This window comes from Neoarius graeffei, chromosome 1, assembly GCF_027579695.1.
Source record: "Neoarius graeffei isolate fNeoGra1 chromosome 1, fNeoGra1.pri, whole genome shotgun sequence".
Classification (NCBI taxonomy): Eukaryota; Metazoa; Chordata; class Actinopteri; order Siluriformes; family Ariidae; genus Neoarius; species Neoarius graeffei.
Window position 1 is genome coordinate 80,499,096 of NC_083569.1, and position 27,140 is coordinate 80,526,235.

The 27,140-nt window shown below is 43.2% G+C and overlaps 1 protein-coding gene and 1 long non-coding RNA gene across 2 annotated transcripts in view; one reads left to right on the plus strand and one right to left on the minus strand.

Annotated features, from left to right (window-relative positions):
* Positions 1-15,964, minus strand: LOC132895516 (uncharacterized). Its single transcript, XR_009655764.1, has 3 exons — positions 15,777-15,964; positions 425-514; positions 1-109 (listed from the first exon to the last, which is right to left on the minus strand). It is a non-coding gene; the product is annotated as an uncharacterized LOC132895516 (long non-coding RNA).
* Positions 14,277-27,140, plus strand: part of efs (embryonal Fyn-associated substrate) — a 27,028-nt gene continuing 14,164 nt past the window's right edge. The window contains exons 1-5 of the mRNA XM_060936139.1: positions 14,277-14,456; positions 15,149-15,413; positions 22,229-23,500; positions 25,293-25,415; positions 26,189-27,109. Coding sequence (XP_060792122.1) covers positions 15,402-15,413; positions 22,229-23,500; positions 25,293-25,415; positions 26,189-27,109 — 2,328 coding nt within the window. The 5' untranslated portion in view covers positions 14,277-14,456; positions 15,149-15,401. The remainder of the gene's footprint in view (positions 14,457-15,148; positions 15,414-22,228; positions 23,501-25,292; positions 25,416-26,188; positions 27,110-27,140) is intronic.

A 27,140-nucleotide genomic window follows, 5' to 3' on the forward strand; every position in this document is an offset into this window, starting at 1 on the left:
GCTGTTGGGTTTCCTGTGGCGGCAGGCAGGCAGGCACAGGACCGAAACCATCAGAAAACAACTCGATGGGTTTCTTTATGTATCCACACTCTATGCCTATGGGGCTCCACTATTAGGTAATGTGCACAAAAAATTCAACTACAAATTGTTCATAATTATGTACATATAACAAATAATGAAACAACTAAATTTATTTATTTATTCATCATCACCTTCATAATGATCACCTTTGTTACATAAATCATCGCACACCATCATCATCATCAAGAACAACAATAACATCACCATTATCATTATCATCACCTTCACAATTACCATTTATTATCATCATTGACAACATCATCACCATCACTATCATCATCATCATCGCCATCATGCATCACCATCTCAAGAAACCATCACCATTACCATCAATTTTTTATACCTTGTAATGACTGGGGTAAAGTTAGTTGAGTGTGATTGCCTTCACTCCCATCTGCTGTCAAATCCAAGTCTGCAGTATGTGTTTCATTGCCTGTTCAGTCATAAAAAAAACAGTGTATTAAGAAAATTCTACTTAAAAAATAATTTCAACTACAATACATTAAAAACCCACATATAAAAACCTCAATTTTTTGAAGTCAGGATAAAGCCAGTTGAGTGTGATTGCTTTCACTTTCATCTACTGTCAGACATTTTTAACTAAGCTTATTGTGATGTTTTAATAATGAAAAGGGCATCGACATTATATTAATTATTGCCTGATGCTGAAGAAAGGCTTTCTCTCCCCAGTTGTTCGCCTGTTGTCATGCGGGTTTCTTTTTTCCTTTTTTGTGGTCCATAGGCTTCCTGTACAAAATTATCAGCAGCTGTTCGCTTGAGTAGACAGCAGTTTGTTGCACTAGCCACATCACACTGGTTTCTACTTCTTTCTCGCTCTCTTTTCATTACTTGCCTTCTCTCCCTTTCTTCCTCTGACATGTTTCTCCATCTTTCCCTCTTTTTCCGCCTTCTCTCCCTCTCCTCTTCTGACATGTTTTTCTTATTTTTTTCTCTCTTGTTCCCTCTATCTTCCTCTGACAAGCTAGACTTGACCGTCTCCCATCGCCTTTTCTCCTCCTCTCGTTTTCTTAATTTTTACTCTCTTGTCAACAACTTCTTGCAATTATTTGGTTGGTTTTCTTTTTCGTTATCACTCTTTTTTTTTTTTTACAACATGTACAATTTACGTTATGATTTAAAAAAAGAAAACGAAGTATATATTTTATCGACTTTTATGCAAAAAGTAGAATGAAGAAGAATGAGTCAGGGTATTTTTTATCGAGAATTGCCAAAAAAATTTAAAATAAAAATTCAGGTATGACGCACGCATGTCGTGCATAGAGATTTTCCCACCGTGACTGGGTTGCCTGTGATGGCAGGCACGCGAGTACGCGACACAGCGGCGTCGGGCGACAACAGCGACAAGTTACTCACTACTATACTGTCCCGACTATGACTCTACTTCACACTTCACTACTCACTTCACTTGTTGTTGGGTTTCCTGTGGTGGCAGGCACACCAGGACCGAAACCATCAGAACACAATTCGATGGGTTTCTTTATGTAGCCACACTCTATGCCTATGGGGCTTTGCTCACGTGGGCCGGAGCTCCACTAACACTGGCCACTAGGCGGTGTGTCTCATCTCATCTCATTATCTCTAGCCGCTTTATCCTGTTCTACAGGGTCGCAGGCAAGCTGGAGCCTATTCCAGCTGACTACGGGCGAAAGGCAGGGTACACCCTGGACAAGTCACCAGGTCATCACAGGGCTGACACATAGACACAGACAACCATTCACACTCACATTCACACCTGCATTCAATTTTAGAGTCACCAGTTAACCTAACCTGCATGTCTTTGGACTGTGGGGGAAACCGGAGCACCCGGAGGAAACCCACGCAGACACGGGGAGAACGTGCAAACTCCACACAGAAAGGCCCTCGCCGGCCATGGGGCTCGAACCCAGGACCTTCTTGCTGTGAGGTGACAGCACTCACCACTCGACAGTGCTAACCACTTAGGCGGTGTGTATGACTGGTAATTACTAACACTGGCCACTAGGCGGTGTGTATGACTGGTAATTACTAACACTGGCTACTAGGCGGTGTGTATGACTGGTAATTACTAACCCTGGCCACTAGGCGGTGTGTACGACTGGTAATTACTAACACTGGCCAGTAGGCGGTGTGTACGACTGGTAATTACTAACACTGGCCACTAGGGGGTGTGTCATCTCATCTCATCTCATTATCTCTAGCCGCTTTATCCTGTTCTACAGGGTCGCAGGCAAGCTGGAGCCTATCCCAGCTGACTACGGGCGAAAGGCGGGGTACACCCTGGACAAGTCGCCAGGTCATCACAGGGCTGACACATAGACACAGACAACCATTCACACTCACATTCACACCTACGGTCAATTTAGAGTCACCAGTTAACCTAACCTGCATGTCTTTGGACTGTGGGGGAAACCGGAGCACCCGGAGGAAACCCACGCGGACACGGGGAGAACATGCAAACTCCACACAGAAAGGCCCTCGCCGGCCCCGGGGCTCGAACCCAGGACCTTCTTGCTGTGAGGCGACAGCGCTAACCACTACACCACCGTGCCGCCCCGGGGTACACCCTGGACAAGTCGCCAGGTCATCACAGGACTGACACATAGACACAGACAACCATTCACACCTATGGTCAATTTAGAGTCACCAGTTAACCTAACCTGCATGTCTTTGGACTGTGGGGGAAACCGGAGCACCCGGAGGAAACCCACGCGGACACGGGGAGAACATGCAAACTCCACACAGAAGGGCCCTCGCCGGCCCCGGGGCTCGAACCCAGGACCTTCTTGCTGTGAGGCGACAGCGCTAACCACTACACCACCATGCCGCCTAGGGGGTGTGTACGACTGGTAATTACTAACACTGGCCACTAGGCGGTGTGTACGACTGGTAATTACTAACACTGGCCACTAGGCGGTGTGTACGACTGGTAATTACTAACACTGGCCACTAGGCGGTGTGTACGACTGGTAATTACTAACACTGGCCATTAGGCGGTGTGTACGACTGGTAATTACTAACACTGGCCACTAGGCGGTGTGTATGACTGGTAATTACTAACACTGGCCACTAGGTGGTGTGTATGACTGGTAATTACTAACACTGGCCAGTAGGCGGTGTGTATGACTGGTAATTACTAACACTGGCCACTAGGTGGTGTATGACTGGTAATTACTAACACTGGCCACGAGGCGGTGTGTATGACTGGTAATTACTAACACTGGCCACTAGGCGGTGTGTATGACTGGTAATTACTAACACTGGCCACTAGGCGGTGTGTATGACTGGTAATTAATTACTAACACTGGCCACTAGGCGGTGTGTATGACTGGTAATTAATTACTAACACTGGCCACTAGGCGGTGTGTACGACTGGTAATTACTAACACTGGCCATTAGGCGGTGTGTACGACTGGTAATTACTAACACTGGCCACTAGGCGGTGTGTATGACTGGTAATTACTAACACTGGCCACTAGGCGGTGTGTATGACTGGTAATTACTAACACTGGCCACTAGGCGGTGTGTATGACTGGTAATTACTAACACTGGCCACTAGGCGGTGTGTATGACTGGTAATTACTAACACTGGCATGGTGGCAGTCACGGGACCGAAACCATCAGAAAACAACTCGATGGGTTTCTTTATGTATCCACACTCTATGCCTCTGGGGCTCCGCTCGCTATGATAACAATATTGCATGCCATCAATAAACTCACTAGAAGGGAATATAATACATCTTTTTATTCCATGGAAAAAGTGTCCTGTTTGTATAATAATTCCCTAAATTTCACTCCACCACTCCTTGTGTTTTCCCACTGACTTGACACACGTTATCAAAATGGCGAACCGGTTCAAAATTAAAATTCTTTGGATTAACTTGTGCATTTTTGTTTTTGTTTTTTTTTTGTGGATGTGTCAATATGATATCAAGAATATGACACAGTGCTGCAAAGAAATGAAGTTTATCTTCTCGTGTTGAAAATATTTTCACTTGTTCACTTTGTGCACTTGTGAATATGTTCACCACTCGAAGGTAAACTTCAAAACTGTGTAATTTGCTCTCCTGAACATGAGTTTGAATGTGATTGGTTCATTCTGAACACAAATCACATCCCCAATTATTCAAGGGTGTGCAAACTTATGCAAAAAGGTTGAGTTTTTTCCCTAAAACATTCCTATTTTTGTTTGGTTGAATTTTGTTGGTTGCTATATCACATTCAAGGTGAAAAAAGATCTGACTTGACTTTAGTATCACTAAAAATTGCAATGGTAGCATGGGTGTCTAGACTTATTACATACACCCAATGTATATCTCTGCAGCTGGAGAGATATATGACTGTACTCCAGGGGAAAATTTGTTATTTCTTTAACAATAGTTGAAATTTTGTGTATATTGTATTTTTTTTTTCCTCCTTTAGGCGTGCCAGATGTTTCTAAGGAATTTCCAAGTCTGTCAAGTGAGTATTGTCTTTGCATGGTTGTAATAAACATGTTCGATTGGTAGTTCAGCCATGTGAATATGCATGAGTGTATTTCTTCTCATTTTTCCTGAATAATGTTGTTCTTTTACCCTGTTTGTGGTCCCACAAGGAAAAGAAGGCATTGTTTCAGAACAAGGTGAGAACATGCTCCCTTACAGTTGCCTGCTTTGTATTCAAATTTATCCTTCTTCCATTGTGTCTATGTCTCTTTTTTCTTTGTTTGTTTGTTTGTTTTTTGCAAGTGTCAGACCTTTTAAATAATTTTTTTCCTTAATTTCAGCTGTGGTTTATTCATAGATTAGGTTTCATTTACATTCACCTGCCACTTTATTAGCGGCACCCTCACACCTGCAGTTTTAATGCGGTTCTCTAATCAGCCGATCCCTTGACAGCAGCACAATGCATAAAATCATACAGATACAAATCGAGAGCTTCAGTTAATGTTCACTTTAAAGGAGAACTGAAGTCATTTTTAAACTTGCTTTATTTCTTAATTAGCATGTTATTCAATTGTGTTTTCGGTTTTAGTAACCTTCTATCGTGACTCGTGTTGGCAACTAATTGCAATTAAATATTAAACTTATCGACCTATTCGGTTTTTAGCCACGTTGAATTTAGTCCACGGCAGGCGTCGCTTATCCACGCGATCTTCACAAGACTTGTGCGAGACTTCGAAACGTGAAGTGGCAGCCAGGTGTCAGTGCCGCCATTTTGAAAACTGTTTTCCAAACAAAATATTGCACAAAAACAAGTTTAAATGACGATTACTGCCTACTTTTTTCAAACTTTCCTGATTGCTATCAAAACAAACAAAACTTCCGGCTTGATTACATCAGCATTCGAAAGAGGGCGCGCGTGTCTTTTGACAACGTTGGCAGATGTCGGTCACTTTGATTTCCGCTGTACGTTTTACTTCCGTCCTACGATGTCTCACACAGGTCTCAACGAATCTCGTTTACGGCCATCGCTTTGACATACGGACTGATATATTACAGAGCATATTTCAAACACTCATAACTTGCTATAGAGGTGACAAAATAGCTGTCAGAAATGCATTCCTATATGTAATAAAATGAGAGAGAATTTTGATAACAAAAAAAATTGCTTTCAGTTCTCCTTTAAACATCAGAATGGGAAAAATTGTAATCTCAAAGTGTGACTTTCACTGTGGCATGGGTGTTGGTTTGAGCCAGACGGACTGATTTGAGTCTTTCAGAAACTGCTGGTCTCCTGGGGTTTTCACACACAACATACAGTCTTTAGAGTTTACACAGAATGGCGCAAAAAAACAAAAAACATTGAGTGAGCGACAGTTCTGTGGGTGGAAACGTATGGAATCAATTTTGTGCCAAAATGTTCATACAATACTTTTGAAATATCAAACGAAAACGACAAATCAGAATACAAAAAAAGAACAAAAAGTCAATTTTTTTAGACTGACAAACAAATTATTCGTGTAATCGTGCAAAATATCAGTCTATTACTCTTCAGAAACTTTTTATTTTTGTTCCGCGTCTTTCTCAGTTTTGCTTGACGTCATTTATTTTGGTTGCGATTCCAGCTTTCTCGTTTGCGCTCCCTGACTTTTTGCTTGCAGTTTTGGCACAAACTTCACGTGTGGGTAGGCCGTCCAGGAATGCATTCCCATTGGCTAACTTGTGTTTGACTGACAGCTACGCTCAGCCATTCCCTACTCGGATTCTGGCGGACTGTTTGACGAGTGACCGATTCATTGACGGTAAACAAGGATCGAGTGGACTTCAGTGGCGACTATGATATTGAATTTACACTTTGTTGAATTAATTCAGTATCATAGTCGCCACTGAAGTCCACTCGATCCTTGTTTACCGTCAATGGATCGGTCACTCGTCAAACAGTCCGCCAAAATCCGAGTAGGGAATGGCTGAGCGTAGCTGTCAGTCAAACACAAGTTAGCCAATGGGAATGCATTCCTGGACGGCCTACCCACACGTGAAGTTTGTGCCAAAACTGCAAGCAAAAAGTCAGGGAGCGCAAACGAGGAAGCTGGAATCGCAACCAAAATAAATTACGTCAAACAAAACCGAGAAAGACACGGAACAAAAATAAAAGGTTTCTGAAGAGTAATAGACTGATATTTTGCACGATTACACGAATAATTTGTTTGCCAGTCTAAAAAAATTGACTTTTTGTTCTTTTTTTGTATTTTGATTTGTTGTTTTTGTTTGATATTTCAAAAGTATTGTATGAACATTTTGGCACAAAATTGATTCCATAGAAACGCCTTGTTGGTGAGAGAGGTCAGGGGAAAATGGCCAGATTGGTTCGAGCTTTTTTGCCAGGAAGGATATAGTAACTCATCACAACTCTTTACAACCGTGGTGAGCAGAAAAGCATCTCAGCATGCAACAGCAGAATCCCACATTGGATTCCACTTCTGTAGCCAAGAACAGGAATCTTAGCATCCAGAACAAGCTCCTATTAAAGTGGCCAGTGAGTGTATCTGCCAAGCCTTTTGCCTTTGCTGTGTCAGGTTCTGTTGAGGTGTACTGACTCTCTGTGCTTGTTTGCAGTATGGAGTTGGCTCGTAGCAGCTAAAGGTACTGTAACAGACAATTTACTGATATGTAAATTACACAATTAAAGGAGCAGTGTACAATTTATATAGTCCCTTGCTACCAGTGAGGCAAAGTATAATTACAACAAAATCACTGGCATGGTATCCAGTCTCTTAAAGATACATTTTGTGAATCTTCTGGGTCTAAATAGCTTCACCTTTAACAAGTCTAATGACTTCTCAGTGACAGCTGTGTAACCACGAGTGTGCCGGCTGGATGTTTGATTTCGGCTCATTCAGTCAGTCACTAGTATGCTGCTGTAACATCACATATTTTTCCTTTAATTGTTTAATTTCTGGTAAAACACACTCCCCATGTTGAACATCCTATCAAATAGTTTTGTGTAATTCTACTGAATTCTCCTCATTGTTAAAGGGGAACTGAAGGCAAATTTTTTTATCATCAAAATTCTATTTCTCTCATTTTATTAAATATAGGAATGCATTTTTGATCGCTATTTCATCACTGCTATAGCAAGTTCTGAGTGTTTGAAATATGCTCTGTAATATATCAGTCCATATATCAAAGCAACGGCCGTAAATGAGATTCGTTGAGACCTGTGCGAGACATCGTACGTAGGACGGAAGTAAAACGTACAGCGGGAAATCAAAGTGACCAACATCTGCCAATGTTGTCAAAAGGCACGTGCGCCCTCTTTCGAATGCTGAAGTAATCAAGCCGGAAGTTTTCCCTGTGTCCGAAATCATTCCCTACTCACTATATAGGGCACTATATAGTGAGGACACCATTTTGTCGTGCTGTCCGAAAACTTAGTGAGGATTATTTACACCCTATATAGTGCACTGAAAGTATCCCACAATGCATCACGAAAAGTAGTGTACAACCGATGGTCACTAACCAAAGCAATATATCCCATCATGCATTGCGGTCACACTGAAACCAATCAAATTAAAAGTTTCAAATTTGATTTAATAAAAGGCAGCGGCAAAGAAGAAAGTATTCAGCCTTGATTTAAAAGAACTGAAAGATGCAGCTACTTTGTATTGATTATCTCATCTCATCTCATTATCTTTAGCCGCTTTATCCTGTACAGGGTCGCAGGCAAGCTGGAGCCTATCCCAGCTGACTACGGGCGAAAGGTGGGGTACACCCTGGACAAGTCGCCAGGTCATCACAGGGCTGACACATAGACACAGACAACCATTCACACTCACATTCACACCTACGGTCAATTTAGAGTCACCAGTTAACCTAACCTGCATGTCTTTGGACTGTGGGGGAAACTGGAGCACCCAGAGGAAACCCACGCGGACACGGGGAGAACATGCAAACTCCACACAGAAAGGCCCTCGCCGGCCACGGGGCTCAAACCCGGACCTTCTTGCTGTGAGGCGACAGCGCTAACCACTACACCACCGTGCTGCCTTGTATTGATTAATGTGGGAAATTATACGCTCAGTGTAATATGGATTTATCACAAAAATACATGCATGTATTTATTATTTTGAAAACCCACCAGCCGACTGATCTGGCACGTTTTAATTGTGTGACAGTAATGACGTAAACACCAGCGCGACGGACTAGTGTCCGAAAGTGTTTTTTTATTGTTGTTGTTTTGGTTTTTTTTACATTTAACCAATGGTTCAAAGTCGTATGGAATAATCTCCATCACTGATGAAGCTGGCAAATCTCTAAATTAATCTAAATTGGAATGATATGTCGAGCTGACTGCTGTGTAAACAGTTTTCAAAATGGCGGCACTGACACGTCACGTTTGAAGTATCGCACAAGTCTCGTGAAGATCGTGCGGATAAGCGACGCCTGCCATGGACCATACGAACTACATTCAACATGGCTAAAAACCGAAAAGGCCAATAAGTGTAATATAATATGCCAATACGAGTCACGATATAAGGTTAATAAAACCGAAAAAGTAATTGAATAACACGTTAATTAAGAAATAAAGCAAGTTTAAAAATGACTTCAGTTCCCCTGAAGTCCCCTTCAATTCTTTTTTTTTTTTAATTTTATTTTACTGCCATTTGTCCACAGCTGATATGACTCTTAATCCTCAGTCGGCTCATTATCTTCTCAAAGTGAGCAGCGATGGTAAAAGTCTCTCCCAAGCATCCTTAAGCAGTCCTCCCCGTGTCCAGACGGCTGAGACGTACCTGCGGTGTATCTGTGTTTCGTCTCAGAACCTGCTGAACACCAGGGCTTATTTTGAACTGAAAGTGACACAGAGTGTGCCGTGGACTCTGGGGCTGCGTACTGAGTCTTTCGACGCAGATAGCACCCCTGATACAGATCCAGAGGGTGGCATCTGGACCATTGCTTCAGCAAAGGGTAAAATAATAATCAATGATGGCAAAGCCACTCAGACTCCGTACATCACGCCGGCTAAGCTTGGTCTGTATTTGGACTACGCACGAGGTCAAGTGTCCTTCTACGACTCAGTGGCTAAACGTCACTTACACACTTATCTTACAACTTTTAATGAAAACCTTCGTTTCTATGCAGCTGTTCGGGTTGGGCTGGAGGAGACCCAGGAGCTGTTCATATCGTTTGTTTAATTTTGATGTTTAAGAAGGTAAAGTTCACTGGATGTTTAGTTTAACACACACAGTGATTGTTTCCCATGTGGAAGATATGTATTAGATCTGATACTGATTCGTATGAATACTGTAACAATGAATATAAACTTGTGCAGAATGAACTAATAAGCTCTGATAGGAGGTCGTTTTAAACTGAGACGCAAATAAATTACAAAATAGATGTGTGTATTAATTTATTACGTTTGCAGAGGTGTGTGCGGTATTCCTAAATTTTTTTTATTACTTTGTAGACACAGGCACATTAAACAATAATTTTTTCTTACCTGTTCTGTAGCACTGAAAATATATTTGATGATGAAAACATTTCAAATACACTGTAAAACCCGATAAGGTCACTGAGCTCAAAAATTTTATTGAAACCGATTACGTAAAAATTTTTGAGGTAAGTAACTAAATTTTTTAAGGTAAGATTTCTTAAAAATTACAATTAAGTGTAACTATAGTGTAATTTTTAAGAAATCTTACTTTAAAAAATTTAGTTACTTACCTCAAAAATTTTTACGTAATTGGTTTCAATAAAATTTTTGAGCTCAGTGACCTTATCGGGTTTTAAGGTTAGTTATTCATACCACACCACCAAGACAGAGAAGCGATGCCAGTTTCCCAGTTCAAGCTACACAGTAATCTTAAAAGAACAATGAATGGTAACTAAATGTGGTTACAGGACATTTGTAACCAAATAACAAGCATTGTACTTTAATTCATCCCATTTCCAGAGACCACACACACACACAGTGAGAGCAAGTGCACAGTTTTGTGCTTTTTCTCTTCTGTTTCAACTAATGATGTCATTTTCATGAGTTGATTCAGGTGAATCAGAGCAAGGAGAACACAAAGCAGTGGGACAGAAACTACTGATCTAGTGTGTGCACAAATGAAATCATGAATTAAACATGGTGGGTTGCAAAAGTAAACATTTAGCAGTGACGTTCCTTAGCCATCACATGAAGCGTGTGTATATGTAGCAGACTTTACTTCCATTGCACTATATTATCTGGAATAAATTAATGGGCTGTAGAGCATTTTGGATTTATCCAGAAAATGTGTTTCCTGCTGAAACTGAGAACCACTGCCCTAATTACTGCATTCATTTGTGTATTACTTAACAATTATTCGCTTGAAGGCAAAGTGAATCACTGTGAATAATAACCGAGACAAAATCTAGGTTAATATTCACCGAGATTCACTGAGCCTGAGGCGAGTAATTGTTTTAGTACAAATACACAGGTGATTATTTTTTAAAAATCATCTCATCTCATCTCATTATCTGTAGCCGCTTTATCCTGTTCTACAGGGTCGCAGGCAAGCTGGAGCCTATCCCAGCTGACTACGGGCGAAAGGTGGGGTACACCCTGGACAAGTCGCCAGGTCATCACAGGACTGACACATAGACACAGACAACCATTCACACTCACATTCACACCTACGGTCAATTTAGAGTCACCAGTTAACCTAACCTGCATGTCTTTGGACTGTGGGGGAAACCGGAGCACCCGGAGGAAACCCACGCGGACACAGGGAGAACGTGCAAAGTCCGCATAGAAAGGCCCTCGCCGGCCACGGGGCTCGAACCCGGACCTTCTTGCTGTGAGGCGACAGCACTAACCACTACACCACCGTGCCGCCCTTTAAAAATCATATTAAAAAAAGTTAATTTCAAACTTCAAAAGCAGCATGCATGGTAATGCGCACAGGCTTGTGTCACTTATCTATGCCGACTCATATAAAATACTTTGTTTTGAAATCGATAAAATAAATCACAATTCTACCTTACCTTTGAATAGTTTTAGACCAAACTTCATAGCATCTTTAGTGCTTTTAGGAACAGCATTTTCTTTTATTCTTCCTCACTTAGGGTGACGAAGCGATTGGCTGCCATTTTGCCGAGTCGCTAGAGGTGATTATCGAGAACTAGTCCGAATCTCTTAACCAATCAGCGTGTGCGATTTCCTATAATCACCTCTGTATTTATACTAATATAGTTTAATAATACACCATCATCTGTCTAATCTTAATTTCACAATATAAGAGGCAATCCTTTGGCATTTTTTCAAATAAAAGCTATTATGATCTTCGCTATCTCTCTCTGTCTCTCTCTCTCCTTCCAAGAAACAGCCTATTTCCATTACGGGGACTAGCCAGTCTGACCCACAACTTCAAAACTACCACAGTATCCCTTTCATCACAAAACATTTGGTCTCTTCAGGGTAATAAATACATGTTCCCTATACACAAGTTTCTCTTACCACCCTTGTGTGGACCTTCCACTCACATAAATATTAATGCCGCTAAATATTAATGCTATGCCTACACCTCAAGCTAACCTTAACGTTCTGCCTTCTTTTTAAAAATAAAAATAACCTAGATATCCTTGTGAGGACTACAAAAGCTGAGATATTCCAATCCTTGTGTGGATATATGACCCTTACCAAGAAATAAAAACACACCCCCAGCGTATACACACACACACACACACACCATGTGCCAAAAGTAAATTCAGTGTAACAGGTGTACTCTGAGCTGAGCTGAGCTGAGCTGAGCTGAGGAATGAAAACTATAAAGACAAAAAAAAAACAGGTTTGTGTCCACTTTTTTTTTAAAACACACTATTAAATAGTATACTATGTAGTAGTATTTTTATTTATTTGGCCAGCACGGTGGTGTAAGTGGTTAGCGCAGTCGCCTCACAGCAAGAAGGTCCTGGGTTCGTGGCCGGCGAGGGTCTTTCTGTGTGGAGTTTGCATGTTCTCCCCGTGTCTGCATGGGGTTCCTCCGGGTGCTCCGGTTTCCCCCACAGTCCAAAGACATGCGGTTAGGTTAATAACCTTGGGTTGAGGTGCCCTTGAGCGAGGCACCTAACTCCTAACTGCTCCCCGGGCGCTGTTAGCATACCTGCTCACTGCTCTGGGTATGTGTGTGTGTTCACTGCTTCAGATGGGTTAAATGCAGAGCTTTGCTCTCTCTCTCTCTCTCTCTCTCTCTCTCTCCTTTCCAAGTGCAGGACTAGCAGACTTAAAAACTCCTTTGTCCCTCACGCCATCAGACTGTACAACTCCTCTTTTGGGGGGGGGGGGGGGGGGTAACAGGAGGACAGATGATGGGAAGGAGCAGTAGCCTGACAAAAAGCAATACTGGACAATGTGCAATACCTCTCCTGCTGGACTTTTTTCCTATCTTTTTTAATATATTTGCATATGTAAATACTTAATTTACGTAGAAGTTTTCTAAATACTTAATTTATCTCGAAGTTCTCTCTTTTTTTCTATTCTCTGTTTATCCTGTAATGTTGCTACTGGAATTTTTATTTCCCTAAGGGAACCCTCCCAAAGGGATCAATAAAGTTCTAATCTAATCTAATCACGACACGGTGTAGAGGTTAGCACAGTCGCCTCACAGCAAGAAGGTTCTGGGTGCGAGCCCAGCAGCCGGCGGGGGCCTTTCTGTGTGGAGTTTGCATGTTCTCCCCGTGTCTGCGTGGGTTTCCTCCGGGTGCTCCGGTTTCCCCCACAGTCCAAAGACATGTGGTTAGGTTAATATGGGACGGCCTTGGGCTGAGGTGCCCTTGACTTGAGTGAGGCACTGAACTCCCAACTGCTCCCCGGGCGCTGTTAGCATGGCTGCCCACTGCTCTGGGTATGTGTATGTTCACTGCTTCAGATGGGTTAAAGTGCCATTCCACCATTGGATGTATTCTTTGGCATAAAATACAATATATTTTATGACAACATGAATAGACAGAGAAATCTTTTAGCTTCAAAATGATATATCAAACATAATTTTTTGACAACGACAAGTATATTAATTTTGCGACCAAAGTCACCTACCCTTTTAATTTCCACGCGTGATGTCATCGGCAGGTTCCCCTTCTTGTGTACCACGTGACATGTGACGTGGCACATATTATCAGCAATGGCGGATAGAACGCGATAAAAATAATACCAATAAATCTAGCGAATACCAATAAATCTAGCTAACTGAAAGATTAACTCAAAATTTTTCGCAATTTTTTTGGCCCCCATATACGAGGAGAAATGACTCTCTCACTTTGGGGGTTTCCTGGTCTAAAAATAGACCAACACGTGGTACACAAGAAGGGGAACCTGCCGATGACATCACACGCCGAAATTAAAAGGGTAGGTGACTTTGGTCGCAAAATTAATATACTTGTCGTTGTCAAAAAATTATGTTTGATATATCATTTTGAAGCTAAAAGATTTCTCTGTCTAGTCATGTTGTCTTAAAATATATTGTATTTTATGCCAAAGAATACATCCAATGGTGGAATTTCACAAGTGTGTGATGAATAAAGTTGCGCTTTCTTACTGGGGGGAGGGTACCAATACTTTTACCACAGCCAATATTTTGAAAATAAATGGAGCCTGTGCTTCTTAACGTGTGTGTTGTTTATTAACTCTTGTGTTATGAAGTGCAAAATACTGTTTGAAATTGTTGTAGTTCCTGGAGTTGTCCAGCAGGGGGCAGAACGCCAGTGTGTTCATTATAGTAAAGGGAGATGTGTGTGTGTGTGTGTGTGTGTGTGTGTAATCCCAAACCCGTGTGGCCCGTGCAGAAGGCCGGGGGTAGGGCCGAGCAACTGGAGCAAGGCAAATGAAGCAGGAAAAATAGCAAAAGAATCACAAACAGCCCTGTTTTGAGGACTGTAATTCCGCCTGTCTCTCTTCATCCCTCCTTTCTTTGATGTCTCCTCTCCGGAGTGACGGTAAGACGGCGTTTTGCAACATTTATTTCACACTCATTCTCACTCTGAGCTTATTTTAAAGCGCCTTTGTTGAAAAGCGACTCCAGGTTCTTCACTGTAAAGCGTCCATGATGGATCTGTAAAGCGCATATTTGTCCCCAAAGGGCCACATTTCAGCTGGACATCAGGGTCCTTTTGTTGTGAACGTGAGATGATAACATTAGTAGTCTGTGTCTTTTTATTCTCTGGGGTTTCATGGGCTGGAAACGAAACGTGGCCGTTCAAAAGCCTCCGAGAAGATTCACTGGAAATATGAATCACCCTGCCTTATTATTATTATTATTATTATTATTATTATTATTATTATTATTCACCAGTAATAAACATCCTGAAACATAAGAGCCTTGGTCTCGAGGTTTAATACTAGTTTAATGAAAGATCCATGTCAAAATGTCCAACAAGACAATTAGGGATTAAAACAACTCAATAAAAACCATTTCCATTTAATCAGCCCATAGCCAAACTGTTTATTACCATGTTATTGACAGCTAATAGCAGCTCATTAAATGTTTGAGGTTGTAAATGAACACGTCCAGAGCTGCGATTGTTTTTTTTTTTTTTTCCCTTTCTTCGCACTAGTTTACTCATGAAGTTATTTTATTTCAAATGTGAAAATATTACTATGTATTTTTCTTTTTTTTTTTAACCACCAGGTTCAGATGAGGAGATAAAGTTATGGAAGACCATGTGAAACAGCGAGGAAGACTATCTGCAGCGTGCAATCGACTCTTCTTGATGCAAGGAAAAGAGTAAAACTGTGAACACGCCAGTCTACGCTACTGGGACATCTGAGTCAACGCCTGGCTCTGACATGGGTTACATGCTCCATAAGTGACTACGAATAAAGGCTCGTCCAGAACCAGCACACACCCGGGCCGAGCTTTCACACAGACAACGGTAGCAGTCATGTCCCTCTCTGTAAGTGTGTGTCTTTTTTTTTGTAATCGAAAAGACAAGCCAGTCTGACATGCAAACTTCAGTATTTGACATTCACTGCTGTAGGGACCGATCATTTAAAATTCCTTTGGGAGAGAGGAGAAGTGATCGGGGCTCAGATTGTCCCGGAGTAGTTCGCCCCCAAGGGAAAAAGAAGAAGAAAGACAGGGAAAATGAGAAAGGTACAGGCTGAGCGGATGACAAAAGGACCCCTAAAACCAGGGGACAGATGTGGAACCCATCCCCCGCTCATTCCTCTTGTTATCATCTGTTCCCTTCCTTTCTCTCATTTACTTATTGACTCTATTGTGCTTTAATAAAGGCAGTCAGTAAAGTCACACTTACCATATGTATAGCGTTAGTAACCAGTTGTCAGTCTGTCGAGATAATGCTGATCCTACAGCGGCTGTAATAAAGAAAGCTCATGAATAAAAGTCATCTTAGTTCGCTCAAAAGATGACTCCGTTTGCGTCGGACTTTTCTGCGTAGCAGCACGTCTAACGGAGACTCGTCGAACACACACCTGGATTATTCGACCGCGAATCGTTAGCATCAGTATGCTGAGCAGATACGAGCTAATTGAATGAGGCCTTAGTGGGAAATGGGTTCAGCGCAAACAGCATTACCACATCGTCTCTTTCCCAGAAATGGTTCAGGTTTATTAAACAGCCTCAGAGAGAGAAAGAAAAAAAAACCCTCAGTTTTATTTCTCATTTGAAAGGATGGGTTTTTTTTTTTTTTTTTTATTTGAATTTGTACACTTTTATCAAAATGCTTCTGTATTAAGAAGAAAAAGAAAGCCTCAAGTAGCGTTTGTTTTTGGTGTGTTTCTGACCTCCGTCAGTTGCTTGCCAGCTTCTGTCTGTTTCTGTTTGTCAAGCAAGCAGAAAAACAAGGTCATTTTATCTCCTTGGTAGTTGTTTGTGTAATCTGTTGAACTGATGTAAACCTGAGTGTTATTCTGCATAATAGGCTTTGTGTTTAGCTTGGCTTGCTGTTTGCCTGCTTGGTTTGGTTCTGTTCTGCCAGCAGAACTTGTGCAAATATTCACTCGAGATGGACTTCTGCGACGTGAGCTTGGGGAAATCGATTTAAGACTTTAAATCTGAACACATTGGATTTGCTTCGCCAAATTGTGTTATGAGTGGCATTCCTGGTATGCTGGTGTGGTGTGATACGGCTGACCGTCCAGTCATATGCACTGAATATCCACATGGATAAACAAGGCCTGTTTTGCTTTGAAGCTTTTAATGCGTGAAAGCAAAGTAGATGCTTCTATTTTACATTAAGGGCGTATTCACACCTACGTTGTTTGGTCCGGACCAAATGACCAAACGAACCAAATTTCCCTTGGTCCGGATCTTTCGGGTTGGTCTGAATACAAACCACCGAACTCTGGTCCGGACCAAACAAGCAGACCGAGACCGAGCTGCAAGGTCGGACTCGGTCCGGACCAAAGGAACCCTGGTGCGGATCTTTTGGAGGTGTGAAAGCAGACCGGACCTAATCCGACAGTTTTGCTTTTTTGTACCTCGGGAGCTTCCGTCGTTTGTCGAGCATTATGGGAAACAGAGTCTTGACACTCCATCGCAAAGTGCAAACACTGTTTCGGTTGTCAAGGGAACCTTACAACAGTCGTTCAGTCATTCAGACCAGTGGTAGGCTAGACTACAGAGTACAAAAAATGAGTAGGGGGCAAACGTGGGCCGAGGAAGAAACGCGTACCCTTGTGGATATATGGGCAGATGTCCACATATCTGAGCTTTTGGAGAGAACACACAAAAATGCCAACGTGTTTGCTGTATCCAGTGAGAAAATGAAGGAGAAGGGGTTCACGCGCTCCCCAGAACAATGTCGGCTAAAAGTGAAGAAACTCCGTCAGACCTACATTAAAATCAGGGACATTCTTTCAAAAAGTGGCGGTACTAGCGACGCAAAAAAGAAATTCATCTATTACGTGAAGAGCCAGAACTGTCACAACATGATGTGCGCTCATCAGCGCTATCCTCCGTAGCCGCCTTGCCCTTTGTCGTCGTCGTTGATAAATTACTTGTACAACAGCATAGTAATCGCACAATTGTGAAAACAGTAAAAACTGGAAAAAACATATAGCTTTGATGACATTAAAAAGAATAACAGCACGGAAAGCCTCCATGACTACTTTTGAACTTAACGCTTTGTGCGCGTGTCGTCTCTGACCAATAGCTGAACGACCTCAGGGCGCGTGGCTTTGTTGACAGATTTTGGTCCGCTTGCTAAAATGTACAGTGTGAAAGCGAACCGCACCAAAATGAAAAAATAAAAAAAAAACATTTGGTTCGGACCAAAGCAAGTGAACTATCGAACTATCCTGGTCTGAATACACCCTAAGACTTAGACAAAACTTTATTTATCCCCGAAGGGCAATTAGAACGGTGAAGAGCGGTACATTAAAAGAGCAAGAAAATAAAATCACAAAAAGAATAAAATCAAAAAAATGGGTGGGAAAAAAAGCGTATTATGTACAATATACAATGGCAGGCCTGTTGCCAGTAACAAAGTAAAATAAAAAAAATAAAAAGGCAGCAGATAAAATATGACAAATAAATAAAATGAAGCGTGGATAAAATTAAAATGACAATATGATTAGAGTGACATTGTAGTTAAAGTGACAAGGTGATATTGTAATATTGCACATCAGGACATGTGATATTGCACTAGAGTATTGTACAGAAGACTTAAGTTATTGTTAGACTTCTTAAGGCCTCTGCATGCTCTTGCAACAAGGCTTTCGCAGATAGCTTTTCACAGACAGTTATAATTTATCGTTGAGCGGGGATAATAGGCGTGCGCAATGTTATTCACCGGCACAACGCAAGGGGGCGCGAAGTCGCTAGGAGTAGTTGGTGGGTGTGGTTAGTGGAGTGTTTATCCTCCGGTTACTTATAATGACTAGAACTTTTTTTTTAATAATGACTAGAACTGGAGTCGTATAGATGTACGTACTTCCTCAATCAACCGCTCTTCATGCTGCTCCATCTTCGCTCGTGTTTTTAAAAATGGCGGTCGTGAAAACAAAACAAACCGGGAAAGTAGGGAAGCAGAAGTGCGTGTACAGCGGATGTAGAGTGGACCAGTCAGAGCCCTCTTGTCTGTGGCGCTGTCTGTGAGGCTTCTGCAGTGGTCACAATTTTTGGGAGGTGCGCGCAGAGCGTCTGCGAAGGGGGGGGGGGGGGGGGCTACGCAGACACTGTCTGCGACGCTATCTGCAAGGACTGGGTTGTCAGCATAAATTGGCCTTTAGAGTTCAGGAGGAGAATAACACTTGGAACAAAGGTTGCTCTCCTCCTCTGGGTCTTACAGGCCCGACAGCGGAACCTGCGACCAGATGGCAGCTGCTCAAATGCCGGGAACAAAGCATGAGTCGAGTCCTTAAGAATTCGACGAGCCAGGCCGCTAGCCTGCTGCTCGTACACAGTATTCAGGTGGCGAGCAGGAAGCCCAATAATCTTAGAACACACCTTGACAACATTATGCAGGCGGTTCCTATCCTGTACAGTAATGGAGTAATACCAACAGCATAAAGAAAAAGCTAAAACACTTTCAATGACTGTATAATAGAATGTCAACAAGATGTTCTGACTGACAGAAAAAGAGTTCAGTTTCCTTAGTAGGTACGTCCTCTGGTGGCACTTCCTCAGGGTCACTTCTGTGCTGGAAGAGAACCTCAGTTGGCAGTCCAGAATGGTTCCCATTGTAAGGGTTGTTTTATAATCGGGGTACGCAAGTTAAAAATCACATTTAACACTTATTATCTTCAATATCAAACGGCTTGACTAAATAAACTTGGTTGTTTATTGTAGCCCTGTGATAGCTCTATTTACCATGCAAAAACAATTTGGTGATAACGTTATTTTTGGTGAATGTATGGCAATATATGTCGTATTTAGCAAAATCACTCATGTCATTTAGAAAAAGTGCTTTTTTGACCACAGGTCGCTCCAAAAGGGATGCACTTAAATCATTCTTTATACCATAAAACACATATTTGGTTCCATATCATTGGAAACATAGTTAAGTTTTAATGTTGAATGCCAGTAAGTTTTCAGACTATTTTGATCAAATTAGTATGTAATTGTGTCAAAAAAATGTCCTCTCCGAGACAGCTAATTTTTCAATATAAAATAACATATCTAAAATGATTATTTTCATCCTAAAATGTGGTCAAGATATTGGGACATAAATATTAGAGACAACTAACACAAAGCTTACAGCCTTATATTTAAAAGCACTATGGAAGTAGTGGATTCTGAATTGTCAAAAAAAAAGTCCTCTCCGAGAATCACTTCATTTGTTTCTCCCAGCCCTGCTTAAAGCTACACTTAATCTTGTTATAATACAAACTATTACACATGCCTATGTTCATGTGTGTATTAATTTCCAAAAGTGCAGATTTGATAGTTTTTTTTTTTAATTTGAATTTTGGACCCCTGTGACACAAACTTTGTACCCTGATTGTAAAACAACCCTTAAAGGGGAACTGAAGTCATTTTTAAACTTGCTTTATTTCTTAATTAACATGTTATTCAATTACGTTTTCGGTTTTATTAACCTTATATCGTGACTCGTATTGGCATATTATTATTAGTGCTGTCAAGTGATTAAAATATTTAATCGCGATTAATGTCGCGACTGTCATAGTTAACTCGCGATTAATCGCAATTTAATTGCACATTTTTGTCACATGAAAAACCATTGTAATTCTCTTATCAGCATAAAAAAGTGAATGGGCTTGCTTTGTACCAATGTTTTTTTTTTTAATTGCAGAACATAACACGTCTTGTCACAGCCACTGCAAAGTCGGGCTGGAGCTGCCGATGGGAAAACGAAACCTAAGCCGAGCACCGTGGCTCTTCGTTCCGAGGCGCAGGGCGAGCGCGCCATGCCCGCGCTGGTTCTTTGGGGGGAGGGCAGAGGACTCTGGCTGTGCGGGGCGTGGCATTACAGTCTAGCTGCTATTGTTTTTCTAAGCAAAGTCTCTGTTCCAAGTTCCTGGCAGTTGCAAAAGCTTATGAAAAACCTACATCATGTCACAGAGCGTTAATCTCGCAATAAAAAAATTATCGCCGTTAAAATTGAGTCAAGTTAACGCGATAATAACGCGACATTTTTGACAGCACTACATATTATATTACACTTATCGGCCTTTTCGGTTTTTAGCCATGTTGTAGTTCGTATGGTCCACGGCAGGCGTCGCTTATCCGCACGATCTTCACGAGACTTGTGTGAGACTTCAAACGTGAAGTGTCAGCGCCGCCATTTTGAAAACTCCTTACACAGCGGCCAGATCTCCATATCATTCCAATTTAGATTAATTTAGAGCTTTGCCAGCTTCATCAGTGATGGAGTGTCAGTTCTGCGCGCTGTGGCGCGGGCACCTGAAGGCGGGCTGCGCGCGCGCCGAGTGGACTCCAGCACGCGCGCCGTGACCAAGGCGCACCTGAGCTCAATTAAGGACCTATGTGTTTGCCTATTTAAGGACTGTGCTGATGCATTTGCATCACAAAGTATTACGATACGCATGTACGCATTACCGAGCCTTTCTACCCGTTATCTTGATTTCCTGTTTCTCGTTCTTGTCCTCGCTTAGCCTTTGAGGTACTGTTTGCGCCTCGACTGATCCTTTTGCCTGTATTCTCATTTTTTATCTAGCCTGCCGTTTTGGATTGTTTGCTTGTGTATATATTGTCTCACTGTATATATATTCTGCACTTTATTAAACCGTATACTCCTGCACATACGTACGCGAGGGAGGAGGATGTGACATGGAGATTATTCTATACGACTTTGAACCAACGTGGAGTAGAGAAGAGTTGGAAAGACGACAGGATAAGGACTAGTCCATCGCGCTGGTATTTACGTCATTACTGTCGCACAATTAAAACGTGCCAGATCAGGCGGCTGGTGGGTTTTCAAAATAATAAATACATGCGTGTATTTTTGTGATAAATACATATTATACTGAGCGCATTTCCCACATAATCCTCACTAAGGTTTCGGACAGCACTACAAAATGGCGTCCCCGCTATATAGTGCCCTATATAGTGAGTAGGGAGTGATTTCGGACACAGGGAAAACTTCCAGCTTGATTACGTCAGCATTCAAAAGAGGGTGCGCGCATCTTTTGACAATGCTGGCAGATGTAGGTCACTTTGATTTCCGCTGTACGTTTTGCTTCCGTCCTATGATGTCTCGCACAGGTCTCAACGAATCTCGTTTACGGCCATCGCTTTGACATATGGACTGATATATTACAGAGCTTGCCTGCGACCCTGTAGAACAGGATAAAGCGGCTAGAGATAATGAGATGAGATGAGCATATTTCAAACACTCAGAACTTGCTATAGCAGTGACACAATAGCTGTCAGAAATGCATTTCTATATTTAATAAAAAGAGATAAATAGAATTTTGATAATAAAAAATTTGCCTTCAGTTCCTCTTTAATTGAAGTATTTGGTCTCTTTCTATTTTTTTTCAATGATTGCTACCATTTTTCTCTGACTGTATCTACTTTAATCTAAATGCGAATTCTTATTTAATTCTGTATCCTCTCCAGTGTAGTTTTTCCATCCCTTTTCACTCAGTGCTAGTAATTACACAGTACGCATGTACAGTACACTCCCTTCTTCCTTTTTCTCACATGTTTTTCTATGCTGAGATTTGCATCTGGATTCCTCATTCCTGTCAATGTCACTCTTGTCTTTTAATTCTTTTTTCCTTCTGTGTTTCCTTTATTGCTTTCTGTTTTTTTTCTCAGACGGTGCTAGCAAAGGCGTTGTATGATAATGCAGCTGAGAGTCCGGAGGAGCTGGCTTTCCGGAAAGGCGACATCTTGATGGTGCTGGAGCAGGAGCAAGATGGCGGGCCGGGCTGGTGGCTCTGCTCCCTCCACGGGCGCCAAGGCATCGCCCCTGCTAACCGCTTACGACTCCTTCAGACAGCGCCGGATGCCCGTCGTACTCCCAGTGTGGACTCGGTTTATCTCTCTCCCATTCAGCAGGGACATGTTAATGGGCACTGCATAGAAGATGGTGATGGAGTGTATCTCTCTCCTCCGAGCATGGCTGAAGGGGTGTACCAGAGTCCTGGAGGGGCTTCAGGACCAGGCAGTCGCCCACGCTCCCATTCCAGCTCTGGTGCCAGGCCACGGCCAGAATGGACAGATATTGGAGTTGAAGGTCGTCCGCGCTCGCCTTCTCTCAGAGGACGGGCAGGAGAAGTGGGTTCAGTGTATCAGACCCCTGCCACAATGGCACCACAAGGGGCACAGTACAGATCTCAGGGTGCCTCGGAGTCAGTGTACCTGTCACCCACTGCTGTGCCCAGATCTACAGTTGAATCAGGGGGTGAGGCTGCTTATCTGAGCCCAAGAGAGTCGAGTATCACAGGCCATTCAGACGCCTGCTATTTGGTTCCTCGGCCAACCGTGGCAGCTTTACCTGGTGAGGAATTTTATCAGACTCCTGTGAACACTGCTCCAGTACCAGTGCTTCAGGATGGGGTAGCCAACCAAGCTAAAGCAGGTCAAGAACTTCCAGGAATGTACCAAACTCCAAGTGCACCAGGGATATCCATGACAAGGACTCCACAAGCCGAGCGCAAGCTGTCTGCTGGATCGAACGTGGTATCAGCTGCCTCAGGACAAACTCTAAACACACCCCCTACAAGCAGGTCATCTGGCAGACCGCAGGGTCAGTGTGCCACTCCCCCGGTGGGTCGTGGAAAAACGTCACAGATTACAGTGAAGGGGTCCCCTCTTCTCATGCGAAGTGGGAAATCCGGGCTGCCAGGGTCTCCTAACTTCGGCCGAAAGCCTCCTCCACCAGCGCCACCGGTAAGAAGCGTGACCCGGAAGGATTTACCTCAGGGTCAGGCACCATCACCAGCCGCAAAACCCACTATGCAGACAGGTCCTTACGCAGAGACTGCTAAAGCAGAGAAACAAAGACAGACGAATAAAGATGGAGGGAAGAAAAAGGACATGCAGATAATGAAGAAAGAGTGTGATGATGGAAAACAAAATGATCAGGTAAAAACAAAGATGGAAGGCTGACATTGCTTGTCACTTATACCATGCTGTTTCAGTTTTGCACCAAATTTTATAAACAGTTTGCAGTGGCTCTGGAGTTGTTTGTGCTTGTAGATTAAAATGAACCTGTGCTTTTGCAGGGATGATTGATATGTTTGAACCAGAATCACCTTGCTGCATTTGAGGCTGGGTTGATTTTCATGAACTTAACTAATAGCATGAGTCAAAACGAAACAGAAATTTGAGTGTGGCTGAGTTTATTCAGATGAATTAGGACCTTGCGGAGGCGCAGACCTTGAAAATGCAACAAGATGTAAGAAGTATTTTTTTGCATGACAGAAACAAAATGGTGGAATTGCTACACTCTCGGAAAATAAAGTACATTATTGTACCTTGTCACTGGAGCAGGACCCTCTAAGGTACTTATTTGTACCCTTTATATACTGCTTGGGAGAATATATGTACCTTTTTGGCCCTAAAAAGGTACACATATACCCCTTTTCCACCAAATCAGTTCCAGGGCTGGTTCAGGGCCAGTGCTGGTGCTGGTTCACAACTTGTTCAACTTGCGAGCCAGCTGAGAACCAGTTTGCTTTTCCATAGCTCGCGGTGCTAAGGGAAGCCACGTCATTACGTCGTTGTATACGTCAGTAACGTCGCTGTATACGTCAGTTACGTCGCTACGTTTGCATAAACCTTGGCGCGAATATCGAAGCAAAAACAACACGCAAGAAGAAGCAGCAACAACAACAACAATAATAATAATGGATGACTTCGCGTTTGGGGGCGGCACGGTGGTGTAGTGGTTAGCGCTGTCGCCTCACAGCAAGAAGGTCCGGGTTCGAGCCCCGTGGCCGGCGAGGGCCTTTCTGTGTGGAGTTTGCATGTTCTCCCCGTGTCCGCGTGGGTTTCCTCCGGGTGCTCCGGTTTCCCCCACAGTCCAAAGACATGCAGGTTAGGTTAACTGGTGACTCTAAATTGACCGTAGGTGTGAATGTGAGTGTGAACGGTTGTCTGTGTTTATGTGTCGGCCCTGTGATGACCTGGCGACTGGGCCCGTAGTCAGCTGGGATAGGCTCCAGCTTGCCTGTGACCCTGTAGAACAGGATAAAGCGGCTACAGATAATGAGATGAGATGAAACTTCACGTTTGTACAGCTGTTGCTTCTCGTCGCTTAAAAATGGCGATCTTTCGCGGTCTTGTTATTGTTGTTGGTCTTAACAACTCCGCCCCCCCGCTGACGTAAGCAGTTCTTTCCTCTGGCCCAGCAGAGAGTTGGTGCTAGCCTGGAACTGGTTTTTCTGGCCCCAGAGCCAGTTCTTTGTCAGTGGAAACAGAAAACCCGGTTCCAAACTAAGCACTGGCCCCGAACCAGCCCTGGAACTGCTTTGGTGGAAAAGGGGTAACAGTTACCTTGAGGTCCAATAATGAGCCCTAGGGGGTACATTAGTGTAGATTCTACCTTGGGGGACAGAAATGGACTCCTACTGTACCCCTACTTTTAACAGCGTAGTTACAAAAAAACAAACTACCTAGCTACTCTTGCTAGCTAATTTTACCACTGCATTCTCAAAATCAACTCCCGTTAACTTTGGATCATCTATAATTACCTGTTGTTGCTGTTGTTGTTTTTTATAGTGAATCAAAACTCTGGTGTGACTATGCACTTAATGTTTGCTCTAAAGCTGAATTGACCAGCATTGGGTTGATTTACATGTTTACATTGTTTGGTCAAATGAGCGGTTAGTTTTTATAGTTTAGCTTTCACATGATAGCGTTGTCCTTTCTACAGGTGTATGACACTCCTCCTACAAACAGATGGCAACAGCCAGTTCCTGCCGTATCTGCTGAGGAGAACGAGAGCATCTATAACACCCCCCGTGCCGTCCCCGTACACACCGAACAGGGATCAGAGGTAAAAGAGCAATATGACACAGTCTCGAACATGTTCCTAATTCATCAGCATTGTTCATGCAATCACTTCTCAGCTGCAGTTATGTCTCTCTCACAAAAAAAAAAAAATGGCATTCCTCCGTTTAAGGGCCACACCTGTTTTTCACTGCTGTGAGCTAATTCCTTCTGTCTGTCGCCTTCGTCTTGCTCAGCTGGTCACACCCGTCTTAGGAGGTCGAGCTGGTCTGACACTCTTTCTATTAACGATTACAGTTACCACAGATATGCTTGTGGAGTTCCCCCTTTTTAGCCATCTCTAACAGAAGTATAATTACATCTATAAATATGTAATTACTGCCTACAGAAGTTTAATGACACACACTCTTAATCCAGAGATTTTTTTTTTCCTTTAATAAGGCAGTGGAAAGTACAGCCTCCATGTCCGTGCTCTTATTCCAGGCCAACATTAAGCCACAAGAGCTTTCAACACGGCCACTCGGAGCCTGCGTCACGGCAGGGAAAGGACATAGAGCCTGCTCTCTGTGAAGAACTCACAATAGGGAAGAAATGGAGCACAGTTTAGCCTTTATACACAGCCCCCAGTGTGAGAAAGATGGAGAAAGTTCAGCTCTAAAACACTGACTTCATGAAGAAGGCTATTGTCTGTATTAAATGCAACAGTAGCTGCAAGGGATAGATACCCAAGTTGGATAGAATAAGAACAATTCTGTAGTCCATGTGAATAACATCCTCTCTCTTTCTCTCTCTCTCTCTCTCTCCTTCACTGTGTGTCAGATTTATGACGTTCCCACCCGTGCCCTCAGTCCACACTCAGACCTTCAGCAACAGACCTACAACGTCCTGGCATCACTTCCTCTGAGCGAAGACATAGAAGAAGACGTGTACAGTGTTCCAAGTCTTCCGGGTCTGCCTTTAGACTCCGCTGAAATGCCAGGATCAGCAGGTGAAGCAAGCAGAAACGCTGAGGTTTACGCCGTCCCTAGTCCTGGAAAGTCAGAATTGGTGTCTGAGGATGTCTCCGAAGCAGACGGTGGCATTTACGACATGCCCGCTCTCACATTAGACATTCCTGCGTGCCGTCTTTCCGCATCCAGCACCGGGTCAGGTGACATCCAGTGGAAAAGCCCTCTCTCGGCTCTCGTCCAATCAGCTCTAAGCTCCACCTCGGTCGCTACCACACCTTCCCGGGACCTGGCTGCGTCGCTGGCTGAGATCTTGTCAGTGTGGAAAGCCGGACACTCTGGCGAAGTCCCGCCTTCTCTTCAGCAGGCATGGTCTCGTCTTGCAGACCTCCTTCCCGCCCTCTCGGTGTGCGGTCCCTCCCCTCCGGCTGATGGTCTGCTCACGATGGTCCACCGAGCTCTCGAAGACACCGTCACCCTTTTGCAGAGTCAAACAAGACCCCGTCTGCCCTCTCAGGAGTCTCTCTCACGGAGGCCACTTCCTGCGTTGCCGGTTGCTGAGGTCAAACCCATGGCAGGAGGAATGGGATCTCGCAAGGGCAGCTGGATCCAAGAGCGCCCGCTCCCCCCTCCTCCTGTTCCTGCTTTTCCGTTGCCCCCAGCACCTGCGTCTCTTCCCGTTACTGGACAGATGAGTGAAGATGAGCAAGGGAATGAGTATGCAGGGATCGGGTTAACTCCTGCACCTCCATTGTACCCTGCAGGAGACAGTGTAGGATACGTCAAGCTGCAGGTTAGGACCTGGCTTTATTGTTTCACTCTCC